We start from the raw sequence: 20,331 nt of genomic DNA on the forward strand, positions 1-20,331 counted from the left end.
AGGGAGTCATTTTACTTGGGAATGAAACAATATCTGTGGCTGCAGGCTGCCATTTTTGTGGTCGCAGTCTATAAACATTTAGAGTAATGCATTTATATAGTTTTCTGCTTGTTCTTGAGTCAGTTTGAATGGCGAGAAGGCAATTGTTGGTTAAAAGCACAGTGAAGCCTCCCATTATCGTTCGAGTACAGTATTGAAATTGGTATGTTCCTCATTTTGAGTTCTTTTCCTCCCCTAGATCATCAGTGATTTTGCCCCCAACTCCCACCCAACCCCATCATCCCCCCAACTTCCACCGAACCCTCTCAACTTGTTGCACAAACCTTGTGAATATGGTCATTACTGTGAGTGTGTATATATGGTCAGGACTGAGTGTGTGTGTGTGTGTGTGTACATGGTCACTACTGAGTGTGTGTATATATGGTCAGGACTGAGTGTGTGTGTGTGTATATGGTCACTACTGAGTGTGTGTGTATATGGTCACTACTGAGTGTGTGTGTATATGGTCACTACTGAGTGTGTGTGTATATGGTCACTACTGAGTGTGTGTGTATATGGTCACTACTGAGTGTGTGTGAATATGCTCACTACTGAGTGTGTGTGTGTATATATGGTCACTAGTGTGTGTGTGAAAAGTGCATCCCAGAGTGGTTTGGTGGCGGGCGAGCACTTGACCGTGTGGACGTTATTTCCTTCTCCATTTATCTTGTACCGGTTGTTGCTGCCACCTCTACAGTCGCATCATTTCCAGGAACCGCGTGTGGGTTTTTTTGGTGCCCTTCAGATTTTGTGTCCAGCTCGCGCTGTCACATTTTAATTGCTGACTCGTACTCCGAACAACAGGTTAGATATTATTTAATTTGGCCTTCCCAATGTATGGATCACATACTGGCCACGAGAGCAGGTCTCCCTGGAGTTGGGTAGTGTTACTCTATCAGCTGCTGGGGTTTTGCAATGCTCCCCTTCGCTGTGGGGAGTGGGTGATGCGGCAAGAGCGTCTGGCCTGCACATCTTTTGAGGTTAACCAGTAAAGGCTGTGATGCTAGGTGCGAACCTGGGTCATTAGACTATGTAAATAAGGACACAGCAGCCCTATGGAGGCACCCACTAATGTAATGTGCCCATTGCTGCCAAGTCTGATGTGATTGATGACATGGTTTTGGCTGAGAATTCACTTCAGTTTTAGCATCGGGTATTTCAACGTGAAATCGCTATTTTGGTGCCTCCTGTATGACCCTAATAGCCAGTGGTCAAGATATGGTCACGAAAAAGATCGAATAGGTTTTGAATTAGAAAAGATGATTTATAATCTAATCTACATCGATTGTCAAAATCATTATTCTGTACCACGTGCAGTTTTTGCCAGCATTTCGCGATTGTGTTTTCAGCAAACATGCACTGTTCTATGAAACGGTAAACTAGTTGCGTTTATTTTTGCCTGGACTGCTGGTTATACTTGAAGGGAGCCATCTTCATGAAATGTTATTATTCATGGCTAGGTGGGTGTGGTGGGGTGGGGGGGGGGGGGGGTACGTGGAGAATAAGCATTCATGAGCACCTTCAACCTTGTTGATTGGGCGGCACAATGGCGCAGTGGGTAGCACTGTTGTCTCTCGGCGCTGAGGACCAGGGTTCGATCCCGGTCCCGGGTCACTGTCTGTGTGGAGTTTGCACATTCTCCCCGTGTCTGCGTGGGTTTGACCCCCACAAGCCCAAAGAAGTGCACGGTAGGTGGATTGGCCGTGTTAAATTGCCCGTTAATTTGGGGAAAAAAATAATTGGGTACTCTATACTTTTTTTAAAATAACTTCGTTGATAATGACTCATTGAAACAGGTCGTGAACTCGCTTTGTTTGTGTATGTGTGTGTGTTATGTCGTACAATGTTCCTCTTACTCAAAGATTCCACTGAGGTGAAGCCCTCTAGTATTGAAACGCGAAAGAATGAAAGATAAATCACCAAAGTGGTCGCAATATATTCGGGTTGGAAGGTCCAATTTGTTCTTATTTGTTTGTAGCTCCCTTGTAGGCGGCAACTGCAGTCCATCTTTGCTTTTCAAGTCCCATCCCACCAAGTCCTGGGGAAGGGGTTAATGTTCACTGCCCTCGTTTGGTCCATTTTGTACAATAGTTATCAAGGTTAACGTGTTGACCAGAAACCTTTTCTATTAACATGTTGGGAGAAGTCTGTGTCTGTAGTTTCTGGGGAGTGTTTGTGTATGTGTGAAGGTGGGGGGGGGGGGGGGGGGGAGCAGAGGGGCTACAGTATGGAGTGCAGTTATCGAGTTACGCCCTCTCTGATGGATTTGGACATGTTTGAAAATGTTGACAAATGTACACTTTGAATAAAAACAAATTTACTGTGTAGGTTTGTGGTTTCATCTTTTTTTGTTCCCTGCCTCTGATGCCTATCAAGATGGAGCAGGGCTTGGGAATGAGCTGGGAACCAACTCGGAAGCCATGTTGGTCGCTTGTTGTTTCTTCCTCCTCCAGTGTAAATACAAGAAACCATTTGTCTTTTGGCTGTCACTGGTACACGAACAATGTATTTGTAAATAATGTTAATAAACGAACGTGCACATCGTGACTTTTTTTTAAAGACTCACAGTCGCGTGGCACGTGATGCATGGTTTCGGAGGTCACTCCCAGCTGTGGAGTGGTGTTTGATTTTCTTCTCCTTCTGGGGGAGAACACATCTGAGTTGTTTAATGTTCTGTGTCTACAGTTTGTATCTGTTTAAAGAATGCACCAGCCGTGCAATAAATAATACTGTGATACATTTGGCTTTGTTTCGTTGTGTGTCTGTGTCTATGTCCACCTGGTCTCATCGGCAGAACCCAGGGGGTGAGTCCGAGGAGGTTTTTGTGAAGCATGAAAAGCAGCATAGACCTGTGGAGCTGAATGGCCTGTCCCTGTGCTGGATATTTGGTATACCGTACTGCAGCATGGTGGCTCACAGCAGCACAGTGGTTAGCACTGTTGCCTCACGGCACCAGGATCCCAGGTTTGATTCCCAGCTTGGGTCACTGTCTGTGCGGAGTCTGCACGTTCTACCCATGTCTGCGTGGGCTTCCTCCGGGTGCTCCGGTTTCCTCCCACAAGTTCCGAAAGACATGCTATTAGGTGAATTGGACATTCTGAATTCTCCCTCTGTGTACCCGAACAGGCGCCGGAATGTGGCTACTCGGGGGTTTTCACAGCAACTTCATTGCAGTGTTAATGTAAGCCTACTTGTGACGATACAGATTATTATATTATGTGTGCGAAATATACATGCACAGTTTCCATGGCAGTCCGTGCTTTTCGTCAGCTGACCGGATGTAGGAACAGGAGTAGGGTAATCAGCCCCTCCAGCCAGTTCTGACATTCAAATGAGGTTATGGCTGTTTTGCGACCTAATTCCATATAGAATCATAGAATTTACAGTGCAAAAGGAGGCCATTCTGCCTATCGGGTCTGCACTGGCCCTTAAGAGCACACTAATTAAGCCCACGCCTCCGCCCTATCCCCGTAACCCAGTCACCCACCTAACCTTTTTGGACACAACGTGCATCTTTAGACTGTGGGAGGAAACCAGAGCACTCGGAGGAAACCCACGCAGACACGGAGAACGTGCAGCATCCGCACAGACAGTCACCCGAGGCCGAGAATTGAACCGAGGGCCCTGGAGCTGTGAGCCAGCAGCACTAATCAATATGCCACCATGCTGCCCTTCAACCTATTGAGGGGGGGGGGGGGGGGGGGCTGAAAGTTATTTGCCCACTTGGCAGCCAAGGTGTCTGAAAAGCAGATGCTTCACTCTTGTTGTATGGGTAAGTGTGTGATCATCGCAATGATTGGCTGAAGCCAGCATGTTGAATTTGAATGAGAACACACTGGAAGAGTAGGAGGGGCGGATCTGGTGTTCCGTAGAATCCCGACACTGCAGAAAGAGCCCATTCCCGCCTTGGGTCACTGTCTGTGCGGAGTCGGCACGTTCTCCCCGTGTCTGCGTGGGTTTCCTCCGGGTGCTCCGGTTTCCTCCCACGAGTCGCGAAAGACGTGCTTGTTCGGTAATTTGGACATTCTGAATTCTCCCTCTGTGTACCCGAACAGGCGCCGGAATGTGGCGACTGGGGGCTTTTCACAGTGACTTCATTGCAGTGTTAATGTAAGCCTACTTATGACAACAATAAAGATTATTAAAGTGAGCCCTTGTCAGTGGCACCTTCATCTCAAGAATTAATGTCAAATGTTCCAATCTCCAGATCATATGAGACTGGACACCCGACAGAAGTTGTGGGTCGGGACCTTGCGGAGGTCCTGATATACAGACCAATATGGGAACTTCCTGGGAAGCTGAAATTTCAGATGGGCTAGTCTGCTGTCCCCTGGGAGCCCCTGTGAATGTGTCCGACATTCGGAGACTTTGCACAGTTCTGTGGTGGTTACCTGGGTAGTTACCCAGGAAATGACAGACAGATTAAAACCTAGTCTAACACCTGGGTAACTGTGCAACTAACCACCTCCACCTACTGATGCTGAGCACACAACTATCCTCCTGACCATGCAGCAATCACCCTGCTCATACCTAACCAGCAGTCTAGCTAACCAGCTCATCCACTCTATAACCTTCAGATTGGGCCTTGAAACTTGCCCATGTACAGCCAGCGCTGTAATCTGTAACAGGGCGGTGTGTCCTAAATTCTGAGGGGCACTGCACCATATGTTTCTGTGACAGCTTCGCTGACCATTTGAGTCGGGGGCATTTTCTGAGGTCAGGGGCCATCCCACGATCATTGCTGCTGCTCAGAAGCGCAAACTCAGTTTTCCTTACCTCGGTGAGCCAGAGGGTACGAGTTGCACAGAAATGACTCCTGCAATGGTATTCCTCCACACCAGCATCCTTAGTGTCTCTCAGAAGATTACAAAGAGCTTTCAGATACTTCTGAAGCGTAGTCATTGTCACAATGTATGAAAAGCAGCAATTTACACACAGCAAGCTCTTGGGATACTACAGTACAGAAGAGGCCCTTCGGCCCATCAAGTCTGCACCTGACCTGCCCCCCTAATCCCATTTTCCAGCACTTGGCCCATAGCCTTGAATGGTATGACGTACCAAGGACTCATCCAGGTACTTTTTAACAACTTCCCAGGCAGTGCATTCCAGACTGTCACCACTCTGGGTAAAAAAAGCTTTTCCTCATTCCCCCCCCCCCCCCCCCTCACCCCTTACTTTGAACTTGTGACCCCTCGTAACTGACCCTTCAACTAAGGGGAACAGCTGCTCCCTATCCACGCCCCTCATATAATCTTTTACACCTCGATCAGGTTGCCCCTCAGTCTTGCCTGCTCCAGAGAAAACAACCCAAGCCTATCCATCCTCTCTTCATAACTTAAATGTTCCATCCCAGGCAACATTCAGCTCCCAAAACAAACTCTGATGATGACCAGGTGATCTATTTTAGTGACATTGGATTGAGGAATAAATATTGGCCATAACACCATGTTCTTCCTTGAAATAGTACCACAGGATCTTTTAAGGTTGGCCTGAGTGGACAGATAGGGCCTCTGTCACTGACAATATAATAATAATCTTCATTATTGTCACACAAGTAGGCTTACATTAACATTGCAATGAAGTTACTGTGAAAAGCCCCTAGTCGCCACACTCTGGCGCCTGTTCGGGTACACGGAGGGAGAATTCAGAATGTCCAAATTACCTAACAGCACGTCTTTCGGGACTTGTGGGAGGAAAGCGGAGCACCCGGAGGAAACCCACACAGACACGGGGAGAACGTGCAGACTCCGCACAGACAGTGACCCAAGCTGGGAATCGAACCTGGAGCTGTGAAGCAACAGTGCTAATCACTGTGCTGCCCACTATCGTATTCAAAAAGAAACCTCATCTCTGACAGTGCAGCACTTCCTCGGTGTTACACTAGCTGTGTCAGCCTTGATTATTATCATTGCTAGAGTGGGCCTTGAACCCGGAGCTAGTGAGAGTATTGCCCACTGGACCATGGTTGACATCTATTGAAAATATTTTGGTGACTTAGAAAGAGGCCGAGCAGTTTCAGAACTCTCAGGCAGGCCCTCGTCATTGACCATGACTTGCTTCACCTCCAAAGAGCTTTGACTCCATATACGGGCTGGGGGTCCCATTCTCTCTCTTTTTTTAGCCTTTCATGGTGTGGCTTCATGGGTTGAACTCTTGGTGTGAGCCTGAAAAATTCTGGGCTCAAATCTCCGACCAGCAACTTGAACATGAAAGGCTGTCACTCCGCAGTTTAACCTGGTGTAAGACTTCTTACTCCGCAGCTGTACAGGGGGGGGGGGAATGCAGCACTTCCCAGAGGTGGCAGCTTTTGAACAAGGTGTTAAACTGAGACCCACCAGTCAGGCCATGATTTCACTGGAGGTTGGATCTGAGGTCCTGACGCGTAATGGTTATCAAGATGGTGCTGCTTGTGGGATCCTGCTGTGCACAAATTGGAAGCTGCTTTTTCCTCCATTGCAGCAGTGACTTTGCCCAAATATGACACTTGCTGTAAAATGAAACAAAAAGGCGTGGCATAAAGGTGAGATTTCCTTTCACATATCCCTACTTCCAGGCACCATGACGAGGAATAGAGATTCTCTCGCTTGTACCTACGGAGGTTCCCGTTGTGAGTCAGCTAAATTTGAAGAAATGCTTAAAGATGGAGTTGGATGTAGTTTGTTGGTCCTGACTTGCAATGACCTTGCTTAGAACATAGAACAGTACAGCACAGAACAGGCCCTTCGGCCCTCGATGTTGTGCCGAGCAATGAACACCCTACTCAAACCCACGTATCCACCCTATACCCGTAACCCAACAACCCCCCCCCCCTTAACCTTACTTTTTAGGACACTACGGGCAATTTAGCATGGCCAATCCACCTAACCCGCACATCTTTGGACTCTGGGAGGAAACCGGAGCACCCGGAGGAAACCCACGCACACAGGGGGAGGACGTGCAGACTCCACACAGACAGTGACCCAGCCGGGAATCGAACCTGGGACCCTGGAGCTGTGAAGCATTTATGCTAACCACCATGCTACCGTAGCTTCAAGAAGAGGAGCTAGGCATCGGAACGATCGCAAGATTGTTCCAACAGCAAAGCTAATTGCAATGCGGTGGGACAGCTGACTTCCAATATTAATAATCGTGGCCGGGGGATGGTAGCATAATCATTATTATTATGTTACTGGAGTAGTAATCCAGAGGCCTGGAGTTATGATCCTGAGACATGGGCCAGGATTGGGTCGGTGACTCCCCGGCGCTGGCTTCCCCATTTTTCGGGCACCAGTGGGATCGCCGCCACGCTGGTCGAGGGCTATTGACAGCGCCCCCCCCCCCCCACCCCAGCGCTTCGCCAGGCCCCAATGGGCCGTTTGGCCGAGTCCTCCTGCCGTGGATTATTCCCCTCCCACACGGCGGGACCTGGAAGGTGTGTGTGTGGGGGGCCCATCCTGGAGGGGGGGTCGGGGGGGGGGGTCTGACCCTGGGGGGGGGGGGCCCGCGATCGGGGCTTACCGATTGGCGGGCGGGCTGGTTCCGTGGGGGCCTACTTTACTCCTTGCCGAGCCCCTGTAGAGCTCCGCCATATTGCCTGTGGGGCTGGCGCAGAGAAGGGAATCCCTGCGCATGCGCCGAATCTCGCCGGCCATTCCGCGTATGCGTGAAAATACGGCGGTTGTTTTGCGCATGCCCGAAAATACGCCGGCCATTCTGCGCATGCGCGGAAATAAGCCGGCCGTTCTGCACATGCGCGGAAATACGCCGGCCATTCTGCGCATGCGCGGAAATAAGCCGGCCGTTCTGCACATGCGCGGAAATACGCCGGCCGTTCTGCACATGCGCGGATGTGCACGGGCCGTTCCGTGCTGGCTGGAGCTGCGGGGACGACTAACCTAGCCCCCTAGAAAGATGGGAATTCCCCACTTTCGGAGGTCGTTGGTGCCAGTTTTCACGCCAGGGTGGGGACATAGCCCCATTATTAGAGAATCTCGCCCATGAGCTCTACTCCCACCACAGCGACTGAAGGAATTTAAATTCAATTAATTAACACAAATCTGGAAGGATAAAGTTAGTCTCGTTAAAAATGATCATCAATCAACCATAACGTTGGCATCCACCCATCTGCTTCACTAATGTCCTTGAGGGAAGGAAATCTGCCGGCCTTACCTGGTCTGGCCTACATGTGGCTCCAGACCCACAGCAATGTAGGTGACTCTTAACTGCCCCCCTCTGAAACCTAAGACAAGCCACTTGTATTAAGGAGGCTCACCACCATCTGCCCAAGGGTAATTTGAGATAGCCAATAAATGTTGGCCTAGTCACCGATGCACACATCCCAAAGACGAATAACAAAAAAGTCTAATTTTGACTCATTTCATTTCATTCTTAAATAAAAACACTAAAATAACTGCTCCTGTTGCCCCAAGTCACCTTCCACGTTTGTGTGTAACCAATAATATCAAAAGCGAGTCATAACGTTAGTGGGTAACGTTCCAGGGTTTGTCTGCAGGAACTGGAGATCGAAGAAAAATGGATGAATTCTTCACTGATGCAGTTGACTCTTCATTGCCCCCTCGCTGGCCAAGCAGGCCAATTCTCTTGTAGCCCCATCTTCTCATGGGCCAGTTAAGAAATAGAGGATAAATGCCAGCCTTGCCTGTGATGCCTCTGCCTCAGAAACAAATTGGATAAGAAAGTCAATTCAGCGGGTCCTCGTTCACAGCCAGCGATGGCGGGTAAGCAGGCAGGTGGGCTTCACTCCATTGCGTATGCCAGGTGTTCGCACCTCCTGCCACCGTTCCCTTGAAGTGCGCTGGACTGGAACGTTCCTCCTCTCTTCCTCCATCACCGCATCCACCCACCCCTCCCTCCCCCTCGCAACTTCCCCCAGCAACAACTTCACCTTTCCACCGGTTCTCAGGCTAAACCGATGGCTTCTGATGCAGGAGATGCATTGGGCATTCTATTGCCATGGTGACCGGCTTCTCCAGAAATGGTCCAGACCTTATTGAATCCTGGAAAACAAAAAAAGAGAGATGGAGTTTTCGTGATCTGTCCCAGGAGTGTGTGGTGAGTTTGGTCCAGTTTATTATCCAGATGGAAAACACTTTTCGCAACATGGAATTTCGAGCACCCCAAAAGTTCCACCTGGTCTCTGCCAGCGTTGCGAATGCTCCACATGAACCTCCCCCCTTCATCTCATTCATTTTTCTGTTGCACCCCCATTTAACCAATTTGACCCTCACAAAATCTCCTAACCCAACACCTCTCTAACCCGGAAGTAACATCATTTAGCCGTAGATCACTGCCATGTGACCCTTTTCTTTTTGTTTTCTTTTTAAATTTTAGACTACCCAACTATTCTTTGCCATTTAAGGGGCAATTTAGCGTGGCCAATCCACCTATCCTGCACATCTTTGGGTTGTGGGGGCGAAACCCATGCAAACACTGGGAGAATGGGCAAACTCCACACGGACAGTGACCCGTGGCCGGGATCGAACTAGGGTCCTTGGTGGCGTGAGGCAGCAGTGCTAACCACTGTGCCACCGCGTTGCAACCTTTTCAATAGTGAATGAGAGTAAAGACTTGAGATTGCCCGTGAGATTTGCGTGAGTATATTGAGTCTTGATGTTGGAACCATTTCTTCTAGGCATCTCTCTGCCAGTTATCCACTGCTCCCCATTGCCAATTAGTCAATGCCCATGACCAATACAGAGGCTCCAGCAAAAGCTGTGAAGTTAAGTATAATTAAGTCGGCCTAAATTGGGTTCACTCTTTGTCTAAATCCTGAAGCTGAACCCCCGAAAAAACTTGTCTCGCTGAATAAATTCACCCATGTCCCATTCCGCTATCCACCCCTGTGCAGACTGACTGGCATTGATGTGAGGTCATGCAACACCTTGGCCTTGCTTTCAAATCCATCCGTGGCCTCGCCCCTCCCTACATCTGGAATCTCCCCCAGCCCCACATTCCCCCAAGGTATCTGCTCTCCTCCAAATCTGCCCATCTCGTGCATCCCGATTACAATTGCTCCATCAACGTTGGCAGTGCCTTCAGCTGCCTGAGTGCCGAGGCTCTGGAATTCTATCCCGGCACCTCCACCTTGTTTTCCTCTTTTTAGACACTCCTTAAAACCTCTCCGATCAAATTTGATCATCTGGCCTAATTATTCTTTCTATGGCTCGGTGTAATATTTTGTTTCATGATACTCCTGTGAAGCACCTTGGGACGTTTCATCACGTTGAACTTGAAGATCAGCCATGATCATAATGAATGGTGAATCAGGCTCAAAGGGCCGAATGGCCTCATCCTAATTCTATTTTCTATGTATGTTTGTATGTTACTATGTATGTTAAAGGTGCCACATCAGTGTTAGTTGTTGCTGTAAATAAGTTTCTTCTAAATTTCCTATTCTTCCAGAATGTTCCTCAGCTGTGGGTGACTGACGGCAACACACCATTTAAAAATTCTCTCGCCTATTTTCAAATCCCTCCAAGGTCTCGCCCTTCCCTATAACCTCCTCCAGCCCTGAAACCCTCCGGGATCACTGCGCTCCTCCAATTCTGGCTTCTCAAGCCTGCCAACCCTCATCGCTCCACCATTAGCAGCTGGCCCGGCATTAAGCTCTGCAATTTCTCCCCTAAACCTCTACCCTGCCTCCCCCTAAACCGCTGCCCTTCCTCCTTCAAACCCTCTGTCTGAAACTGCCTCTTTAACCAAGATTTTTGTCACTTGCCACGCTGTTACGTTTTGACCATGCTCCCAGTTTGCTACATGTCGAGGTGCCAAATAAATGCAATGTGTCGTTGTTGATACATACGTGTCTGGAACTTGCTATAAACCAAGTTTTCACTCTTACTCCTCTCATTTGGGAAACGTGGCAATCCATTTTCTCTCCACCTGATTGAAATAAATCAAAATGAAACGAAACCGGTCGAGATTAAAGGAAAGCACCCTCCACTTTCCCAACAGTTGTTGGAATTTTCCAACGGGACAGGGGAACAGGACTGCAATCCCATGGGATTCCAAAATCAGTAAGAGACCCTTGGCACAGCGAGGGCAATGTTTAACTCGCCAACCAGGGGCACAATTACCACTGGCCGCGTTAATCAATGAACATCAGGCGGGATCTACCAACGGAATGTGATGGGTGGTCATTGTCCAGTCTGCAATTAAGCCAGGAACCCCGCTCCCCTACATAGCGGGGTGGATTATTCCACAATTGGCACACGGTAAACGGTAAGACAAAATAATGAGGTATTCTTGTCAATCCCCAAATCACTTGTGTCCCCACCCACACTGACAGTACTGGTGTATAAACTCTCATGGCCAGAAAAAAAAAACATTTTGTTTTTATAAACCACCTTTCAGAGGCACGGGATGCCCCAAAGCGCTTTCTAGCCAATTAAGTAGTTTTTTGAGGTGCAGTCACTGTTGTAATGTAAGAGATGTGGTGACCTGTTTGCACACAGCAATATCCCACGCACACACAATAAAGCACAATTGGCGGCATTATCGTAGAAATATCTTCCTCTCCAAGTCCGATTCCATCCTGACTTACTTTTTGTATTCTTTATAGGCTTACATTAACACTGCAATAAGTTACTGTGAAAATCCCCTAGTCGCCACACTCCGGCGCCTGTTCGGGTACACACAAGGAGAATTTAGAATGTCCAATTTACCGAGCAAGCACGTCTTTCGGGACTTGTGGGAGGAAACCGGAGCACCCGGAGGAAACCCACGCAGACACGGGGAGAATGTCACAGACGGTGACCCAAACCGGGAATCGAACCCGGGACCCTGGAGCTGTGAAGCAACAGTGCTAACCACTGTGCCACTGTGCTGCCCGACCCGGGCACAGGTCGGCTCCGTTGCTTCTGGATCAAAACCCTGAGATTTCCAACCCCCCCCCCCCCCGCCCCATCACCGTGAGGACAGTAGAGATGGGAGGAGACGGCCAGCTCGATCCACCTGCTCAATGCAGCTTGTGTGTCTGTAATAACCCACTTGCCTCGCAGGGCGGTAAGTGGTGGGTTCCAGGCCCGAATCGGGTGGCACAGTGGTTAGCACTGTTGCTTCACAGCTCCAGGCGCACTCCAGCGATTTGAGGGCACGATTTGAGGGCTGACACCGGTGTGCAATACTGAAGGACTGCCAGACTGCCGGGGGTGCCGCCTTCTGGATGAGTCAGTGAACCGGGGCCGCGACTGCCCTCTCGGGGGCGTGGAAAAGATCCCGCGGCAGAAGCGCAGGGAGTTATTCCCGGCCTCCTGGCAAATATTTATCTCTCAGCCAACATTACAAAAGCCAATTAACTGGTCATTATCATATTGCTGTTTGTGGGATCTTCCTGTGCACACCTTGTTGTGATGCAGGAAATGATGCAGCCAATGACGACATTTCAAAAGTACTTTATTGACAGCATGGTATTTTATTGGGCAGCACGGTAGCATAGTGGTTAGCACAATTGCTTCACAGCTCCAGGATCCCAGGTTCGATTCCCGGCTTAGGTCACTGTTTGTGCGGAGTCTGCACGTTCTCCCCGTGTGTGCGTGGGTTTCCTCCGGGTACTCCGGTTTCCTCCACAGTCCAAAGATGTGCAGGTTAGGTGGATTGGCCATGCTAAATTGCTCTTAATGTCCAAAATTGCCATTAGTGTTGGGTAGGGTTGCTGGGTTGTGGGTATAGGGTGGAGGTGTGGATTTGGGTAGGGTGCTCTTTCCAAGAGCCGGTGCAGACTCGATGGGCTGAATGGCCTCCTTCTGCACTGTAAATTAAATGATTCTATGACAGCAAAACATTTTGGGATGTCCCACGGTTGTGGAAGTTGCTCCAGAAATGTTATTCCTTGATCCCCAACTCTTATCCATCCTCCACCTTATCCACCCTCCACCTTATCCACCCTCTGAGAGCAGAAATTAAAAACAATTTCAGTTCTTACTGTGACGTTTGGAAGATTTTAGGAAAATTGGATTATACATGTATTGGACAAGATAAGAGTTAAAGGCCTCAGAGTAGAGTGTGTGTTGGCTGCAATGGTCATGCTTTTTAAAAAGGATGTTGTTTTGCTTTCTGTAAATAGCAGGTGAAATTGACCAGAAGAACGTGGGTTGACTGGGGAGGTCCCTGGGGAGTTAATGTGCTTTTGCAGCCTGTGTTTTCCAGTTTGGGGAATGAGGTCATTGCTGGGTGGAGTTGAGAGAGGCAGTGAGCTTAGAGAAGCTTTGAGAAAGGGGAGCCTTTCTATAGAACATAGAATATACAGTGCAGAAGGAGGTCATTCGGCCCATCGAGTCTGCACCAACCCACTTAAGCCCTCACTTCCACCCTATCCCTGTAACCCAATAACCCCTGCTAACCTTTTGGACACAAAGGGCAATTTATCATGGCCAATCCACCTAACCTGCACATCTTTGGACTGTGGGAGGAAACCGGAGCACCCAGAGGAAACCCACGCTGACACGGGGAGAGCGTGCAGACTCCGCACAGACAGTGACCCAGCGGGGAATCGAACCTGGGACCGTGGCGCTGTGAAGCCACAGTGCTAGTCACTTGTGCTGCCCAAGTTCTGATGCATAATTCTTCCAAGTAGGTTAGTAAAAAAAAATGTAATATTTTAAAGCAGAACAGCCATATCTGAAGACAAGGAAGAGGCTGAAACAACCAGTTAAAGCAGCTAATTGAAGATATTCAGCCAGAGTCTGAAGTGATTCCAACAGGAGTCAAATCTGTTTTATAAAAGTATTACTCTGATTTTTAAGCCGGATTGAGAGCGGTATGTTTCTTTTCTTGATGTTTAATAGGAAATTGGGTCGTGGTGCTGAGGGATATGTGTCAGCTGTTCCTTTTTGGGTGTGAAGTTAAAATATTTAATACTGTATTTCTAATAAAGTTTTGTTTTAGAAATGCCAAAGGTTTATTTTTTCAGGTAATCACTCCTGAAGCGAATCATTCTTTCCGCACAGCCGAAAAATAAATTTAAAATATTGGGTTTTTGCTCCAGTATCCTTGCCAATGATCTGGTCTGGGATCTACTTACCAATTGAATACAAATATCATTATGACCAAAACGGCTGATACAACATCTGATGAAATCCACATCATTTGGTACTGAGAAGGGGTCTGGAGGGAAAAATACAAATGAAAGTGTTACTCACACTGTTCGCATTTCGAGTATGTGAGCATCACATTTGGGGGTGGGAGGAGGCCATTTGGCCCCTCAAGCCTGCTCTGCCAGTTGATAGGATCATGGCTCAGCTCGTTATGTCCCCATAACCCTTGCCTCCCTCTATCCAACATTACCTTGAATATATCCAATGACCCAGGTGCCACTGCTCTCTGGCACAGAGCATTCTACACATTAACAATCCAGAGAGAGAAACATTTCCTCATCTCCATCTTATTTTTGAACTGTGCCCCATTGTTCTCGTCATCACCCCACCACACAAGAGGAAATATCCTTTTGGTATCCATCCTCATCCCTGTCTCAAATGGGTGACCCCTTACTGTGAGTTTATGCCCTCTGGTGCTAGACTCTCCCACAAAAGGAAACAATTCTCTCAGCATCTGCCCTGCCAAGCCCCCTGAGAATCTTACATGTCTCAATAAGGTCGCCTCTTATTCTTCTAGCCTCCAAATGAATGCAGGCCCAACCTACTCGACATCTCCTCGTTAGAAAACCTCTCTGTACCTGGGATCAGCCTAGTGAACCTTCTCTGGACTGCCTCCAGTGCCAGTATATCTTTCAATGAGATGACCTCTTAAACCTGCCAAACATCAATGGCTTCAGGTCAACCTGTTCAACCTTTCTTCAGAGGATAAGCCTTCCTTCCAGGAATGAGTCAAGTGAACCTTATCTGAACTGCGTCTAACATAATTAGATCCTTTTTCGAATAAGGAGACCAGATGTGGTCTCGCCAATTCCCTGTGCAGCTGTAGTAAAGCATCCTGACTTTTATATTCCATTCCCCTTGTAATAAATGACAACATTCCATTAACTTTCTGAATCACTCTCTGTACGTGCAGACTAACGTTTTGTGATTCATACATCGGGGTGCCCAGATCCCTCTGTACCACCGAGTTCAGCAATCTCTCTTCATTTAAATAAGATGCAGCTTTTCTATTCTTCCCACCAAATTGGACAAGTTCACATTTTCCCACATTAAATTCCATTTGCAAAATGTTCCAGCGCTCCTTTAACCTGTCTATGTCCCTTTGAAAACTCCCACCTCCACCCCCCCCCCCCCCCCCCCCCCCCCTTTCCCACCCGAGGTGGAGATTTTAAAAACTTTTTCCTATTTGTCACCCTGTTCCGACCTGCGTCGTCCAGTCTAAAAATTGATCAGTTCGACTATGTCTGCTCTCACTCTAACTCCATTTTCCTGCCTTCGTTCTGTCATCCACCAGCAACCTTTACTCAACAATAAACATTCAGGCTGCCAGTTTGGAACACTCTTTCCAAGCTGGGCAACTTCCACAGTGCCAGCCGGGCATTTCCTGAAGGATCACACATTCCCTCAGAGGCGCTTCACGGGAAGAGATGGTGGGGGGAGGGGGGGGGGGGGGGGGGGGTCGTAACAACCGGTGTTATGCGCCACCCTTTCCATCAAAGGGTTTATGCCGGCGGAGGAGGAAGCTTTTCCAAGGGAAAAGCTGGGAGCAGTGCGGATGGAGGGTCAGCCTACCATTAGGAACCAGGGCCAGCGGAGTTCCTTCAGCTGCTGGGGAGCGTTGGTAATGACGGAGTGGGCGCCTGCACACCACACCAAAGAGAACAGCCACAGCTCACTCACGACGTACAGGTTGGTGCTGATGTTCGCTGCGGCATACATCCTGCAGGGTCAGGAGAAATAAAGGGATCAAAAATAATTTCCTCTTGTTTAAAATAAAATCACAGTTGATGAAAACATAGGCCTGTAATAATATGTATAATGTAAGGAGTGTAAAGGGTTAACAAGATGATGTTCATGTATCTCAACACTAGATGGCATCGCTGAGTAATCTTATAGAAGGCTGCGTCTCTAAGCATCCTGGGAGAAGGTTAAAAGAAAGTGAGAGGTTGAGTTAGAGTGTTGTATTAGAAAGACATTATAGATTACTGTAGCATAGATTTAATACTGTTGTTTTGTTAACTATTACTTAGTAGAGTGTGCAAATCATTTAAAGTGGTGTAAATAAACTAGCTATGTTTTAAATACATAGCTTGATGTTCTTTGTTAGCACTATACTTTTAGCTATCTTGGAGAACTATACAAGGAACATCACGAGGCCTGGATTTATATCCGATTGTTTAAGTATTAATGAGGGGCAGTTTGGCCACGATAAGGCACTCGGGATCTGGGTTCAAATGCAGCCATGAATGAGGACTTGAAAGTCTCCCTGTCCAATCGGCTGTGAGGATTCCACGTGAAAATTGCTTCAGGCAACCTTTGCCCAGACTTATGGAAGTTACATCACAGGAAGAGGTGACCTCGGTCGTTTTACCTGCTTCTAGCGCCCAGTTAGAGTAACGTAAAACTATCCTTAATTTCCACTGCTTAATTTGCAGTTTCAGTGCAGTACCGAATAAAGGAGACAGGAAATTGGCACACAGAAAGATCCCACAGCCTGCCGTGTGATAAATGACCAGATCACCATCTTTACAATGTACTGCCAGGCCATTGGGCCCAATACCTCCGTGTTGGTGACTGTGCTCCACACAAGCTTCCTCGTGTTGGTTTGCAATAATGCAGCGGGATCTTGCGTCCACCTGAGGGGGAAAACCTGGCGTTGGTTTAACGTCTCATCTAAAAGGCGTTGCCTCCGACAGTCCAGCACTCCCTCAGTGCGACACTGAAGTGAGGGCCTGGAGAGGGACCTGAACCCACAACACTGCACTGTTACTCTGCGAGTCCCAGGTCTCTGAGACCAGTGAGTAAATCAGGCCTTCCCTTTCATGCTAAGCAGGTTTTGCTGTTGTGGGAGCAGGCTCTGATAATGAGCATTGCCCTGCAGCTTTGAGCCTTCATTAAGCTGAGCGCGGAACACAGAATGAATGAGACGCGTAACCATACACATCCATCAAATTACTCACAGGGCACTCACACGCTTTGAATACAACCTCAGCCCTCCCCAATTGGAACTACGTTAAGTGTTACTCAGCTTCAAATAACACAGCTTTACAAATAATACCAGGGGAGATCTTGCCGTCTTTGCTGTAACAAGTGTTTAATTTAAAATTCCTGGATGCTTGTTTCTTTTTTTTCAATGAGTCTATTTCATTTACCACCCCCCCCCCCCCCCCCCTCCCCCCACCTCCAAATTTAATGGCTTTTTCTTCCTGACATCCCCAATTTCTTCCCGGGTCACAACCCCACAGGATTGGCAAACCCCTGGCACTTTTGCCCAAGTGCCTATTAGCCTTGCCAGTATCGAGACAGGAAATGGTACCGGCCTATTCAACTGCAGAGAGCATCACAGACCAGCCTGACCCTGTGCTCCCACCCCCACACCTCCGTTTGCCCTCGCACATTTTAGTAAAAGTGATTAAATAGGAGCGCACAGTGGTAACTACTGTGAAAGGGAGAAAATAATTCATTTATATAGCGCCTCTCACTAGCTCACGACATGCCACGCTCTATAGAGTCCATTTTTTTGAAGTAGGAATGGTGGCAGCCAATTTGCACGCAGCAAGCCCACGAACAGAGCAGGTAATCTGTTTTAATTTTTGTGCTGTTGATTGAGGGATAAATATCGGCGCCGACACCGATCATGGCTACGCCGCCTTGCTTCCAAACAGCATGGGTTCTTTCTCAGGAGGGCAACTCAGGACCAGCTCAAGGGCAATTAGAGATAAATGAATAATAAAAGAAAAATGGCCCAACTGAGACCAGGCAGTCTCGGTACTGGATCTCACAGTCAAACCTCTGAACAAAGGACTCGGAAGTGAGGGCTGATTAATAAGCGACTGACACATACAGGCCAGTTTAGCTCACTTGGCTGGACAGCTGATTTGTAATGCAGAGCAAGGGCAGCAGGGTGGGTTCGATTCCCATCCCCGGCTGAAGTTATTCTTGAAGGCCCGGCTTTCTCAACTTTGCCTGAGATGGGTGTGACCCTCAGATTAAATCACCACCAGTCAGCTCTCCCCCTCAAAGGGGAAAGCAGCCTATGGTCATCTGGGTCTGTGGTGAGTTAAATAAGCTTTATTTGTTTAGCATCACTTGCAAGGCCAACATTTGTTGTCCATCCTTTGAGATCGGTTAAGAATCATCCACATTGTTGTGGGTCTGGAGTAAGCCAGGCCGGGATAACGATAACGATTTCCATCCCTAAAGGGAGGGAACAGGTGGGTTTTTACAACAATTGATGATAGTTTCATGGTCGCCATTACCGAGACTAGCTTTATATTCCAGCAGCTGCCGTGATGGGAATTGAACTCACAGAACTCATCATGGGGGTGTGAGGATTGCTATCAAGACCAGCATTTGCTGCCCATCCCTAATTACCCTTAAGAGCGCAGCTCAGAGTTAACCACTTGGCCTCTGGATTAATATTCTTGAACATTATCACTATACCATCTTGTCCCCCATGGATGAGGTGCGGTTTGAATTCACAATGCCCAGGCTGATAGATGACAGCCCTCCTAACCCGACCGAGCTTTCTATTGTTCGGTTGGAGTGTAAGTATGAGGGGAAAGCAGGAGTTATCTTGTGGTTTTTCTGTCCGTGATGATTTGGCCTCCACCCAAAAGTAGGAGCAGGGAAAACGAGAGCAGCTCCCGACCCTCCATAACCCTCCTCCTAGTTCGCCTCGGGGTGCTCCTATTTCCCCACTGAATCTAAATTCCACCAGCTGCCGTGGTGGGATTTGAACTCACAGAGCAGAACCCCGACAGTGCAGAAGGAGGCCATTCGGCCCATCGCATCTGCACCAACCTCCTGAAAAAGCACCCTACCTAGGCCAACTGCCCCGCCCTCTCCCCTATAACCCACCTAACCTGCACATCTTTGGACTGTGGGAGGGAACCGGAGCAGCCGGAGGAAACCCACGCTGAACTGTGCTCTAAAAGGCAGTGCCTGAGCTGTGACCTGAAAGCATAGTGCCTGAACCATACTCTTAAATGTATGGGCGGGATTCTCCTGCAACTGGCCGGATGGCCTGATGCCGGCGCCAAGAGTGTCGTGAACCACTCCGGCTTCGGGCCGACAGGAAGGTGCGGAATCCTCCGCCCGTCCGGGGGCTAGGCCAGCGGTGGAGGGGTGGACGTCATGCCAACCGGTGCCAACGGGCCAGCGCGAGTTGGCGGATGTGTAAAACCGCCGGCGTGGTTCCGCGCATGCGCAGACTGGCCGGCGTGTTCCTGCGCATGCGCAGTGGGTTTCTTCTCCGCACCGGCCAGGGCGGAACTCTACAGAGACCGGCGCGGAAGGAAAGAGTGCCCCCACCGCACAGGCCCGCCCGCAGATCGGTGGGCCCCGATCGCGGGCCAGGCCACGATGGGGTCGGAACCCCCCGCGCCCCCCCCCCCCCCCGAGGACTCACCTAGCTGGCCTACAAGCCAGGTCCCGCCGTGATGGACCATGTCCATTTCACGCCGGCGGGACTGGCCAGGAAACGACGGTCGCTCAGCCCATCGGGGCCCGGAGAATTACTGGGGGCGCCGGCCCCCGACAGGCGGTCGCAAACCCCACCCTAGCCCGAAAACTGGCGCCGGAGAATACGGTAGCCAGCGTCGGAGCGGCGGGGCGGGATTCACGCCGTTCCCCCCCCGCCCCCCCCCCAAGGATTCTCCGACCTGGTGGGTGGGACCCATGGTGTCTGAGTGCTGCTCTAAAAGGTATAAAGCCTGTTTAAGCAGCTCAATATCAGCAGACAAATGTGTCAATTATAATGCTTCAGATCCCTGAGTAACCCTGGGCAATGGCACAGGTGATCACTTCAGTATGAAGTTCAAAAGAAATGAAGATCCCTATTGCCTGTGCATTTATCTGTGTCAGCATAGTGTACAAAGTGAGGGGACCTTCAGTCAAAAGAGTTAGCAATCTCCTCCCGCCATGCAACCGTCCAGGAACTCTGTGTTCCTCCAAACCTGAGCCCTTGTCCATCCTGATCTTCCTTGCCCCACCATGGTCAGCTACCTAAGTAGGCCCTAAGCCCTGAAATTCCTCCCCCAAGCCACAGCATCACTTCACCTCACTCTCTTTCTTTGTGGCACTGCTTAAAACCGCCCTCTTTTTTATCAAACTTTGGTCACCTGCTTGCTTAGCATGTCCGCCTCTGCGTCAGAAAGTTGAGGGTTCCATTCCTGCTCCAGAGATATGATGCCAGTGT

General features: G+C 49.0%; 2 protein-coding genes across 5 annotated transcripts in view; one reads left to right on the top strand and one right to left on the bottom strand.

The window, feature by feature from the left end:
* The window catches only part of myo7aa (myosin VIIAa), a 216,788-nt gene extending 209,327 nt beyond the window's left edge, over nt 1–7,461 (top strand). Inside the window, exon 50 of the transcript XR_005463131.1 lies at nt 7,451–7,461. The gene's annotated coding sequence lies outside the window, so the exon portion shown is untranslated. The remainder of the gene's footprint in view (nt 1–7,450) is intronic.
* Nucleotides 7,462–8,380: 919 nt separating this feature from the next.
* gdpd4a (glycerophosphodiester phosphodiesterase domain containing 4a) overlaps nt 8,381–20,331 on the bottom strand; it is a 105,501-nt gene continuing 93,550 nt past the window's right edge. For 3 of the 4 annotated variants that reach the window (XM_038818548.1, XM_038818547.1, XM_038818546.1), the window contains exons 13-16: nt 15,705–15,852; nt 14,060–14,142; nt 10,841–10,920; nt 8,924–9,035 (exon numbers count right to left, since the gene is read on the bottom strand). In XM_038818548.1, coding sequence (XP_038674476.1) covers nt 8,938–9,035; nt 10,841–10,920; nt 14,060–14,142; nt 15,705–15,852 — 409 coding nt within the window. In that variant the 3' untranslated portion in view covers nt 8,924–8,937. Of the gene's footprint in view, nt 9,036–10,840; nt 10,921–14,059; nt 14,143–15,704; nt 15,853–20,331 lie in introns of all 4 variants that reach the window. The other variant, XM_038818545.1, reaches the window with a different exon arrangement.

This window comes from Scyliorhinus canicula, chromosome 14 (genome assembly GCF_902713615.1).
Source record: "Scyliorhinus canicula chromosome 14, sScyCan1.1, whole genome shotgun sequence".
NCBI classification, from domain to species: domain Eukaryota; kingdom Metazoa; phylum Chordata; class Chondrichthyes; order Carcharhiniformes; family Scyliorhinidae; genus Scyliorhinus; species Scyliorhinus canicula.